At 35.2% G+C, this 12,408-nt stretch overlaps 1 protein-coding gene across 1 annotated transcript in view; it reads left to right on the top strand.

Moving 5' to 3' along the window:
• Positions 1–12,408, top strand: part of MED13 (mediator complex subunit 13) — a 97,125-nt gene that overhangs the window by 49,352 nt on the left and 35,365 nt on the right. The window contains exons 10-16 of the mRNA XM_024127526.3: positions 1,221–1,434; positions 2,435–2,516; positions 4,913–5,034; positions 7,216–7,306; positions 7,439–7,653; positions 7,929–8,125; positions 8,851–9,767. Of these exons, the coding sequence (XP_023983294.1) occupies positions 1,221–1,434; positions 2,435–2,516; positions 4,913–5,034; positions 7,216–7,306; positions 7,439–7,653; positions 7,929–8,125; positions 8,851–9,767 (1,838 nt within the window). The remainder of the gene's footprint in view (positions 1–1,220; positions 1,435–2,434; positions 2,517–4,912; positions 5,035–7,215; positions 7,307–7,438; positions 7,654–7,928; positions 8,126–8,850; positions 9,768–12,408) is intronic.

Raw genomic sequence — 12,408 nt, 5'->3', positions numbered from 1 at the left:
GGCCTGTTTGAGGACTATCAAGGAAGACCTTAGAAGAAGAGTAAGAGAGGGAGGAGTAGAATAATAGAAGATGAAGTTGGAGGGGAAAAGAGGAGACAGATCATGGAAAGCTTTGGTAGGATATTATAAGGACTTTGTTTTTTACTCAGGGTAAAATAGTCATTGCAGGATTTTGAGCATTATCTGACTAGAAGCCTGGCTGCCATTATTATGGCAGCATGGGAATCTCAGCTTTGCAAACCATAGAGAACATGAATTTGGGAGTCCAAAAGTGTCATACACAAACCAAAAATGAATCATTTCTCTATTCCCACTCACCAAGCACCTTGGTCTTCAGAGATGTAAAAGTCCTGATGATTTCCAGGGTTCTGTGGTGCAGATCAGCTTCTTTTGGCTTCCCTCTCTAAGCCTTAGATTTCACCTTTCTCTGGTCTCTTTCCAATAGTTCATCTTTCTAACTTCAGTGTTGTCTTCTCACCTGTTCTGTTGTCCTTGTCATTTTATTGGATATTTTAGGGGAGTATAAACATATTTATCATTCACCATGTGGAACCAAAAGACTAATAATTGATTTTCCAACGAGATTAGTAAAAACCTCTGAGATACTTGCGCCGAAACTCTGTTAGACACTGTAAAACGTTTTGCTGGATTTATGGTAATGATGTTATTTTTATGAAACACAAGTCATGCTCTTAAGTGTTTTTTTTTTTTTTTTTTCTTATTTTTTTTTCTTAAGTGTTTTAAACTTAAAATATATCCACTCATGGCAGTAGGAAAAGGATAATCACTTTCATTGTATAAAGGTATAAATTGTATAAAAGTAGTGTCTCACTGTATAGCCCACATTTTGAGAGTTTCTGTGCTGGAACAGTTTAGATTTGAATCCCTTTCAAGTGAATGGATTTGGACAAGTTAGTGTGATTGAGGACTTGGGAACAGAGTGGATAACCAAAAGACAGCACATTTTGGTGGAAAGACTATGAGACCAGGATTTTAGCTCCATTTCTCTATTGCTAAATTTGATACTTCAGTAAATCACATAACCCTTCTATGCCTCAGTTTCTTCATTTGTAAAATGAAGGATTGCAAATTAGATCATCTTTAAATAATTCTTTTTTAAAAATAATTCTAACAAGTTTATGATACTTAAGTCATTTTGGAAATTTGTTATACGTTTATGGAGAATATGATTAATTTTCTATTTTTATTTTTTTATGCAGGTTAATGGTGCAATGTAAGAAACCTTTAAAAGTTTCTGATGAATTAGTGCAGCAATATCAAATTAAAAATCAGTATCTTTCAGCAATAGCATCTGATTCAGAACAAGAACCTAAAATTGATCCATATGCATTTGTTGAAGGAGATGAGGAATTCCTTTTTCCTGATAAGAAAGATAGACAAAATAATGAGAGAGAAGCTGGAAAAAAACACAAGGTAAGAGAAATCAAAGTACACCAAAGTGTCACTGATGATCTGTAGCTCTGCATATAGTACCACACTTGTATTTAGAAAAAAAAAAAAATTCGTCATTTTAACTTAGAAAAACATTTTTTAAAAATAGGTAAATCAGGCACATTGTACACAATTTAAGAGCTTGTATGGGCTTGAAATTATAGCTGGTCTCTGATAATGAAAAGATCTTTATTGTAAAAGTTTTGAGATTGGAGAAAGAGTGCATTAATTTCTGTTATACTGAAATCAGGACATTTAGATAGACGAACTGTTTTGATTCTGAGTAAAACTATGCTGTAAGTGAATTACCAGTTTTCAGAAATGCAGTAAAATGCACATCGCTGAGTTTATAAAATACATGATATTTTGAATATGTGTATCAAGAACCTATAGTGCCCCTGAAAGTAAAATGTTATGAGAATAAAGTGTGAGATGTACAAATACTTACTTGATTAAAATTTTAAAAATCAAATATTAGAGGGTCTATCAAGGACAGAGTAATCTATTAAGATAACTCTGCTAGATAAGAATTTTGCCATAAATACAGAATTGGAAATCGAAAGCTGTAAAATTGCAAAAAGGACCCAATAATATGTTTAATACAAAGAATTCATTTCACAAAGTTTTATTTAGCCTTACTATGTGCCAGGTACTTGACATTTTGTTCTTCTGTAAATGTGAAAACAGTAGTATCTGGGAAGGCAGTAGGTATTGTAGAAAGAACGTGGACTTTGGAATTTGGCAGATTCAGGTTGAAATCCCAGCTCCACTACTTATCAGCTGTATTTCCTGGGTTATCTTTAGAACTATTTTTTGTCTGTAAAATGAGTGTACTACTTCCTTATCATATAGGTTAGTTGTGAGAGTTACTGATGTCTGTACTATACCCAGCAGAATGCTTGATACATAGCTACTCAATAGTTGGTATATTTTATTATTGGTAAAATATGTATTTCAGTCTAATATGTAATATTGTATGCAGGTAGAAGATGTGCCATCTAGTGTAACAGTGTTATCACATGAAGAAGATGCTATGTCATTATTTAGTCCCTCTATCAAGCAAGGTAAAACTTTAATTTTCTAATTAAAATACTGCATTCCAGGATTGTTACTCCAAAGTAATCTGACATTGTTGGTCTTTTATTGTTCCTTTTTGCATAATTCATACGTTTCATAGAAAGGGACCTATCTTAAGATGATGGATTTATTGTTTATCTTGTACTGGGAGAAGCAAGTTTAGGTGATAGAAATTCTGTTTTGAATTGTTGGAACGTCTTTCCTTTTTTTTTAAATTTATTTTTATTTTTGGCTTCCTTGGGTCTTCATTGCTGTGCGTGGGCTTTTTCTAATTGCGGTGAGCGGGGGCTACTCCTCGTTGCGGCACACAGGCCTCTCCCTGTGGTGGCTTCTCTGTTGTCAAGCACGGGCTCTAGGTGCTCGGGCTTCAGTAGTTGTGGCACACGGGCTCAGTAGTTGTGGCGCACGGGCTTAGTTGCTCTGCAGCATGTGGGATCTTCCCGGACCAGGGATCGAACCCGTGTCCCTTGCATTGGCAGGCGGATTCTTAACCACTGTGCCACTAGGGAAGTCCCTCCTTTTTTAACAAATAAAAATAATTTTCAGCTGTAAAATGAGGTGATAGGATAAGATAATCGCCTGAGATCTCTCTCAGATCAAAAAACTCAATTTATGAATTAGACTTTATGATAATTTGGTTGTCCTTTTCTCCCCCTCTCCCCAAGTTAGAAGAACTGTTGCTAAGGTCATTAATTTAACAAATATTTGTTGAGCACATGTTATGTATAGGCACTGTTCTCGGCACTGGAGATAAAGTGGTGAGAAGACTCCACTTTGAAAGTGTCTGACTTGTGCTACTTGTGAATAGAATAGAGAGACGTGATGTATTAGTTCTTCTACAAGACCTATTTAATTTTTTTTTCTTTTTTTTTTTTTTTTGGCTGTGCTGGGTCTTCGGTGCTATGGGTGGGTTTTCTCTAGTTGTGGCGAGCAGGGACTACTCTGCGCTGCAGTGCGCAGGCTTCTCATTGCGGTGGCTTCTCTTGTTGCGGAGCACGGGCTCTAGGCGTGCGGGCTTCAGTAGTTGTGGCATGTGGGCTCAGTAGTTGTGGCTCGCAGGCTCTAGAGCACAGGGTCAGTAGTTGTGGCACACGGGCTTAGTTGCTCCGTGGCGTGTGGGATCTTGCCAGAGGACCAGGGCTTGAACCCATGTCCGCTGCATTGGCTGCCAGATTCTTAACCACTGTGCCACCAGGAAGTCCCTATTTAATTTTTGATGGAGACAGAAGAAGTTGTCCTTTGGTACGTGTCTTTTAGGGGCAAAGTTTTGTTTTAGTATTTGGAATAAATAGAGAGGGTCAGTCAGGCTCTGTGCAACCAAAAACAGGAATAAGAAAAAATGTCCACCTGAATGAGGAAGAGATGGTCTTTCATGAAATAAATTTAGTAGTCAGTGGTTCTAAGTAGCTTAAAGTGAGTTAACAATTTGGGTTTTTTAGCCTGTTTACCTACCCTAGGATATAGGAAATGTGTAATTGTCCCTGTGGTGTGGCTTTCTCAAAAATGTGGACCATCTGCCACATTCTGGAGCATGTTTTGAGGTGAAACTGGGAAATCTTGGTTTTTAATAAATATACTAGATGATTTTTACACACTCTAAAAATTTCAGAACTACTGCTTTAGTGAATCTTTAGGATAATATGCAGAGGCACTTGGAAAGTGACTTTCACCTTTCTGAAAGGGAGGGCTATTTCAAGTTGTTTAACCATTCTGAGGATGCTTTGGAAGGTTTATACACCAAATTGCTTTTTTTTTCTTTCTTGTGTGGGAATGTAAGAGAAATTTAACTTTCATTTGTATTTTTATTTTTTCTAAAGTAGTCATTTTTTCCCCTAAAACTGGAAAAAAAAAGGAAAATAAAATTTTAGAACTGAAATGAAACTTAACTAAGAGGTACTTAAGTGAGTACTTAAGTGCCTGGCACTGGGCAAAAGTGCTTTATCTACATTCTATCACATTTAATTCTTGTCATATTGTTAGTGTCGGAGTTGGGATTCAAATTAATAGTCTGTCTGACTCAAGAGCCAGAGAACTTAATTATTCTGTGCTTCCTTTATATTTCAGGAAGATAGAAAAATTAAATATGTGTGTGTTTAATTCTGTTGTCCCGATAGTGTTTATATTTTTATTTGACATATTATTAATGTAGATTACTTAGCTATGTTATGGATTACATAGCCTTTGGTGAGCTTCCTGGGGAAGGTATGACCATATATTTAAAACTTTATTTCTTTGAAAAAAAAAGTCTAAATTTTAAACAAGTCACCATTTCTTATTGCATAACACCCTTATAAAGTTATATGTCTAGTTTAAATAAATAGAATAATGCTCATTTGGTCAGTAGTAGAATTTTTGATTTTGTTTTTCTGGTTGACATATGTAGATGCTCCACGCCCTACTAGTCATGCCCGTCCTCCATCAACCAGTTTGATTTATGACTCAGACCTGGCTGTCTCTTACACTGACCTTGATAATCTTTTTAATTCTGATGAAGATGAACTGACAGTGAGTATCCTATTAATGATTACAATTATAATTTGTTTTCCTTGATTTTACATAAGTTTATTTTTCAGAAGTGATATGTGACTTGAATACTATGTTTTAGCCCTGAACAATAGGAAATATTTTGGAATAAAATTTCTTTAATTGGTGTCCTTTTTTAACCTCATGTTTGAGCCTTTTTTGTTTTTTTTTTTTTTTTTTTTTTTGGCTGCACCGCCTGGCTTGCAGGATCCCGACCAGGGATTGAACCCGGGCCCTCGGCAGTGAAAACACAGAGTCCTAACCACTGGACCGCCAGGGAATTCCTTGAGCATTCTTGATATAATGTCACCTATAAACTTTGAGGGTTTTTTTTCTTTATTTTTTGTCTTTGAAGGACATGTATAATTAAGCTTAATTTGAGCTCTGCCATATGTTCTTTTTCTCCAGTCCTTAGGAAGCAGAATTATTATTATTATTTTTTTTAATAACTAGAATTATGACTTATAACATTTTACCAGCACATATAAGATTTTTTAAAATTTCATGTAATGTCTGAAACATTTATATTAACATACTTCCATACAAATAACCCAAAGAAAGTTTAGTATTAGTTGTTTTTTGTTTGTTTGTTTGTTTGTACTGCAGGTTCTTATTAGTCATCAATTTTATACACATCAGTGTATACATGTCAATCCCAATCACCCAATTCAGCACACCACCATTCCCACCCCACCGTGGTTTTCCCCCCTTGGTGTCCATGTTTGTTCTCTACATCTGTGTCTCAGCTTCTGCCCTGCACACTGGTTCATCTGTACCATTTTTCTAGGTTCCACATACATGCGTTAATATACGATATTTGTTTTTCTCTTTCTGACTTACTTCACTCTGTATGACAGTCTCTAGATGCATCCACGTTCTCAACAGATGACTCAATTTCGAGGAAACAGAATTATTAACCTAATCTTTGATCCTCCAGTTTTAGAAATGACCGAAAAATTGACTCAATTAGAGAATAATAAGTAATTAACATTAAAGTTATATGCCTTGTCAAGTTGTTAAGGAATACCACTTCTTTTGAATTTGTTTGGCTTCACAGCCATTATTATAAGACACCTACATACTATAATAATGAAAGAGGAAGAAAAAGTAATACTTAATCTTTAACACCCATTTGCAGAGAAAGGTGAAGATAAAAGAAATTAAAGCTTAAAATGAGATTCCCTAGAATGTCAAGTCTCTGGCAAATTAATGAATTGGGTGCTGCATTATAAAAGGGAATTCCTTTTTCATCTGCATAAAGGTAGCTTGGAAACTTCTGTAGTACATTTGGTCTCTTCAATTAAGTGACATAAAGCAGATATCACTATGCATAAACTTTTACTCCACATCCCGTAATATAGTATATTTCAGGTGAATATATACCTGAATGCTTTGATACTTTTGTACTTTCTCTCTCTACCATTCACGTATCAGCAGTGGCTCTTCTGAGGTCAAAGGTTGTAATCAGAGCTCAGTCTACATATCTAAGACAAGGTGGCTAACAGGAGACAAGGAACCAAGTTGTCAGCTCTAACAACAGCGGTGACAGATTAGAGATTCTAAAACTTGTTTTGTTCAATGTATTAAAACTTAACCTTTAGTTAGGGATCCTATTGCTTTGTCGTATGAGATCTTTCTGAAGTTTTGCTTAGTTTTACCTGTTGTAGCATTTTTGCAGGGTAAGAAGATTATTAAACAAGGTAAAAGTGTAAACAAGAATTTGGAGGGGTGATTGATTATATAGGAATCTTTAATGTCTTTTATTTTAAGGGGCAAATGCTTTATGAGTATCTTTTACTAAGAGGCAATTCTGATGTTAATTACAAAACCTTATAGTAGGTTTTCTTACCTTTTTTTTTAATAGGTTTTAAGTAATAGGTTGTTCTATGTATTTTGAAAGTATTGGTCATTTTCTTGAAGGAACTTTTTCCTCTGTTATTTGGAGCATTATCAAATCAGTAGAAAAACTAATCTGGGTTATTGATTACCTAAAATGTGTTTTATGTCTTTAAATTATTTTGTATCTTTAAATTGTATTTCGTATATATTTGGCTCTAGCACAAATGGGCTCTACTTTCAAGTTACATCTGAATGATTACTATCTTGATCACATTGGATTTAAATTTCAGAGAAATATGTGTGTGTGTGTGTGTTTTTTAATAGCCTGGATCTAAAAAATCGGCGAATGGATCAGATGATAAATCCAGCTGCAAGGAATCAAAGACAGGAAATCTGGACCCATTATCTTGCATAAGTAAGCTTCCCAAATCTGTGTTCCAGATAAATCTGCAAACTTAATCTCAACAAAGTTCCCCACCACTTTGTTTTAAGCACAGAGTAACTTCTTTTTAGTCTTACGTTAAAATGTGTGTTTTATTAAATATAGGCACTGCAGATCTTCATAAAATGTATCCTACACCACCATCATTGGAACAACATATTATGGGATTTTCCCCAATGAATATGAATAATAAAGAATATGGTAGTATGGATACAACACCTGGAGGAACTGTTCTAGAAGGAAATAGTTCTAGTATAGGAGCACAGTTCAAAATTGAGGTTGATGAAGGATTCTGTAGCCCAAAACCTTCTGAAATTAAAGTAAGTATTTTATTTTTCTAGAAAAATAATGCACTTCCTATATTTTTGTATAAAATTAGTTTATTGCTAGATTCAAAATTCCTTTCTTAGTGATTCTAATTTTGTTATTAACAAATTTGAATTATGGTGACACTATTAAGAATGCATTTAAGAAAAGAGTAGAATTACATTTACATTGTTATTATTTAAAGACAGGAAAAAAGGTCTAAAGTCAGTTTGTTGTGTTTTTTCCCTTGGAAAATAAGATGCTAAAAGTCATGGTCTTTATATTGTAGGATTTTTCTTATGTCTATAAGCCTGAAAATTGTCAAGTTCTAGTGGGATGTTCCATGTTTGCACCTCTAAAAACTCTACCAAGCCAGTGTCTGCCTACTATCAAATTGCCAGAAGAGTGTATTTACCGTCAGAGTTGGACTGTTGGAAAATTGGAATTGCTTCCTTCAGGGCCTACAATGCCATTTATCAAAGAGGGGTATGATTTAAATATATAGTATTGGTATAGTGTATGAATGCTTATATAGCTTTAATTTTTTTCATATAAGCTCCTAGTATGTTGGTACCTGGAAAAAAGATACTGGTTTTTGAAAATTCTAAAATTCATTTTCTGATTTTAATAGCTTATAATGGTGTTTGTTCAGTATGGTTAAAGTATTGGAACACTTAAGACCAATAAACTTTGTCTTTGGAAGCACCTTTTATTTTGGTCTGAAATTCTAATCACTCGCATTTGTACATTTGCCGTGTGTACATTCACACACTTTTTATATTTAAGTATCTCTGAAATTGGGCCGTCTTATAATTCGTAACATCTTAGAATTGCCATTGTCCTTTTTTTACACATAAATATTTCAAAAATTGGGTTTTTTTTTTAAACAGTGGCATCTTAGAATCAATGAAATATGGGTATTTGTAGTACAATAAATATATAGATAGTTATTGTGGATGTCTAGGTGTGGAAGAGTGTATACAAATTTTATTTATAATGGAACTAGTTGGGTCTCACCCCACAACAATCACCTAGAGTGGATGTAGTAACCAAAAATACATTTTAATTGTACTTGTAATTTTTGCACTAATCGTATTTTCATAATTTTCGGTGTTATTGAAAAACATTTGGGACATTTTTAGTTGTATTTCACATTACTAATATGTTCTTTTATGCGTGTTTCCGATTTTCTTTTGCCCTGGTGACACTAGTGATGGAAGTACTGTGGATCAAGAATATGGCCCTGCTTATACACCTCAAACTCATGCTTCTTTTGGGATGCCTCCTAGCAGTGCACCTCCTAGTAACAGTGGAGCAGGAATTCTTCCTTCTCCATCTACCCCTAGGTTTCCAACTCCAAGGACTCCAAGGACTCCAAGGACTCCTCGTGGAGCTGGTGGACCAGCTAGTGCTCAAGGTTCAGTCAAATATGAAAATTCAGACTTATATTCACCAGCTTCCACCCCATCCACGTGCAGACCCCTTAATTCTGTTGAACCTGCAACTGTTCCTTCCATCCCTGAAGCACACAGTCTTTATGTAAACCTCATTCTTTCAGAATCAGTTATGAATTTGTTTAAAGACTGTAACTTTGATAGTTGCTGTATCTGTGTCTGCAACATGAATATCAAGGGTGCCGATGTTGGAGTTTACATTCCAGATCCAACGCAGGAAGCACAGTATAGGTGTACCTGTGGCTTCAGTGCTGTCATGAACAGAAAATTTGGAAACAATTCAGGATTATTTCTTGAAGATGAACTAGATATCATAGGACGCAACACAGAATGTGGCAAAGAAGCAGAAAAACGTTTTGAAGCTCTCAGGGCTACTTCTGCTGAACATGTTAATGGAGGACTAAAGGAATCTGAAAAATTGCCTGATGAGTTGATATTATTGCTACAAGATCAGTGCACTAATTTATTTTCACCTTTTGGAGCTGCAGACCAAGATCCTTTTCCCAGAATTGGTGTAACTAACAACTGGGTACGTGTTGAAGAGCGGGACTGTTGCAATGACTGCTACCTTGCATTAGAACATGGGCGTCAGTTCATGGATAACATGTCAGGAGGAAAAGTTGATGAAGCACTTGTGAAAAGTTCATGCTTACACCCCTGGTCCAAAAGAAATGGTAAGTATGCTAATGGAATAATTTTTCACTTTATTTTCCTTTAGTTGTATGACTTTTCTTTCTTAGGAAAAGGTATTAAAGGCAGTTTCCTATGTAGCTGATAGAGGCACTTAAATTTGGACTTAAAACTCCTTTCAGAAGGATATTTTTAAAGGGAGAATTTCCTAGCAGTTTAGTTTATTTTCACCAACAAAAGTATGGTTATTAGAGGTCTGTAATTATGTAGTTGTGTAGGACTATAAAAGGTACTTTGCACATGTTAATTAGCAGAAAATTACTAGTTGTCTGCTTTATTCAACATTCTATCACTCATTATTTATTGAGCAACTAGTATGTGCCAGGCACTGTTCTTTTACAAAGTACAGTATTAAAACAAACATATTTCCTGCCCTCTTTGAGCCTGTAATTCTCAAAATAACAAAATAAACAAAAAAATAAGTAATTATATGATATCAGATAGCGACAAGTGCTTTGAAGGAAAAGCAGGGTAAAGGAGTGGAAAAAGACAAGAATGTGCTACTTTAGATGTATGTTTAGAGAAATTACTGAGGGACAGCATTTGAGCAAAGACCTAGAGTGGGGGAATGTGAGCTGTGTGGCTAACCGAGAGAAGAGTGTTTTCAGGTAGTGCAAACTGTGAGGGAGTAGTGTGCCTAATATGTTTGAGAAACAGTAAGGAGGCACTGTTGCTGGAATGAATTGAGTGATGGGGAGACTGGTAGGAGTTGGAAGGCTAAGAGATGGCCGAGCACCAAAATCATGTAGGGTCTTACGTACCATGTAAGTAAGGCCTTTATAGTTTATTCTAAGAGTTACGGGAAGCTGTAGGACAGTTTTGAGCAGAGAAGTAACATGATCCTTTTACTGTTTATTTTTTTTAAAAGGTCACTCTAGCTGTTGTGTTGTGGGTGGTGAAGGTGAGAGTAGAAGCAGATAGATCAGTTAGGAGGCGGTTACAGTAGTTCAGGTGAAAGATGACAGTACCTTAGACAAGATTGGAAGCAATAGAGATGTGAGTAGTAGGTTCTAGGCATATTTGGGAAATAGAACCTACAGGATTTGCTGATATAAGGAAAGATGAGGCATCAAGGATACCTTGAGCGAATGGATGAATGATGGTGCTAATTATAGAGGAGGGGAACAACTGGGGGAGAAGATCAAGTACTTATTTGGAGACACGAATTTTAAATTCAGAGGAGTAGTTGGGGCTAGAGATTTAAAAATGTTGTGTGTGAGTTATCAGTATTTTAAGCTATGGAGATGGATGAAAAAACTTAGAGAGTGACTGTAGATAGAGAAGTCCAAGGATGGAATTGACATTTAGAGATGGGGGAGACGAGGAGGATCCAGGATAGGAAATAAAGGAGGTAGGAAGAAAACCAAGAGAGTGTGTTGTGCTGGTAGCTAAGTATAGGAAATGTTTGAAGAAGGAGAGAAATGTCATCAATGTCAAATACTTGTGTGTAGTTATAAAGATCTAATGAGTTAATACATATGAGCTGCTTAACACAATCCTTGGCACATAGTAAGTACTGAATTTATATAAGCTGCCATTATTAAAGTCATCATTTAGTTTTTTTTTTCAGGCATAGCCACTGGGAAACATATTTCTAAAAAGATGTCTCAGTATACCATTCATTAACTTTTTTCTAACTTTTGGTAATTATGCAGAAAGTTAGCCTTTCTTCAAAATGTGGTTTCTGTTAAGAATTTTTGTTCTTAGGTGATATGTGCCATTTAATAACTTTGATTTGGTTCCTTATGTCATTTGCTAATCCAGCCATTTTTGGATACATGTGCAAAACAATGTGCTTGGTATTCTGGGAGATATGAAGATATCCTATATTTAAATTGCTTATAGACTACTTGGAGAACTAAAACTGTAATGCAGGGTTGAAGTAAAAATACTCTAAATGCCCATTGACAGGAGAATGGATAATAATTATGATAGTACAGATAGAATGTTACATAAGCTCTGAAAATGAGTAAAACTCTTGTAACAGATGAATCTGGGTAAAAGTTTTGAGGGGAGGGAGAGGGAACAAGTCCCAGAAGATTGTACATAGTGAGATATTTTTTCATAAAGTTCTAAAAACAGACAAAACTAAATGTATTTTCTAGATGCACATAAAATTCAGGATGGTGGTTAATTCTTAAAAGCTGAGGGATAGGATGGGGGAAGCACTTAATAAGATTGGGTAATATTCTACTTCTTGGGCAGTGAGATCGTAGATGTTCATAATATTATTAAGAAAATTTGTGAATAAGATAAGGCTATGCATGGACCAGTGGTTACATTTTGTTCATGATAATAGTTTGATGATTCATCAAACTCACTATACTCAAGGATCAAATTTTTAAAGAAAAAGGTATAAATAAATGTCATAGATTTTCAAAAAAAGGGCAGGATTATTTTCAGCCATAGATAGTAGTTAAGAACATAGGCTGTGGAACCGACTACTTGGGTTTGAAACATAGTTCCATCACTATATACTATGACCTTGGGCAAGTTATTTAACCTCTGTCTCAATTTCTTGGGATAGTGTCAATAATAGTATTTACCTCAGTGTTAGAGGATCAAATGAGCTAATATGTATAAAACAGACCAGTGCCTGGCACAAAGTACTCAAATATTACCAGT

This window comes from Physeter macrocephalus, chromosome 14 (genome assembly GCF_002837175.3).
Source record: "Physeter macrocephalus isolate SW-GA chromosome 14, ASM283717v5, whole genome shotgun sequence".
Classification (NCBI taxonomy): Eukaryota; Metazoa; Chordata; class Mammalia; order Artiodactyla; family Physeteridae; genus Physeter; species Physeter macrocephalus.
The sequence above is the reverse complement of the archived record's forward strand: the minus strand, read 5'-3'. Positions and strand labels throughout refer to the sequence as shown.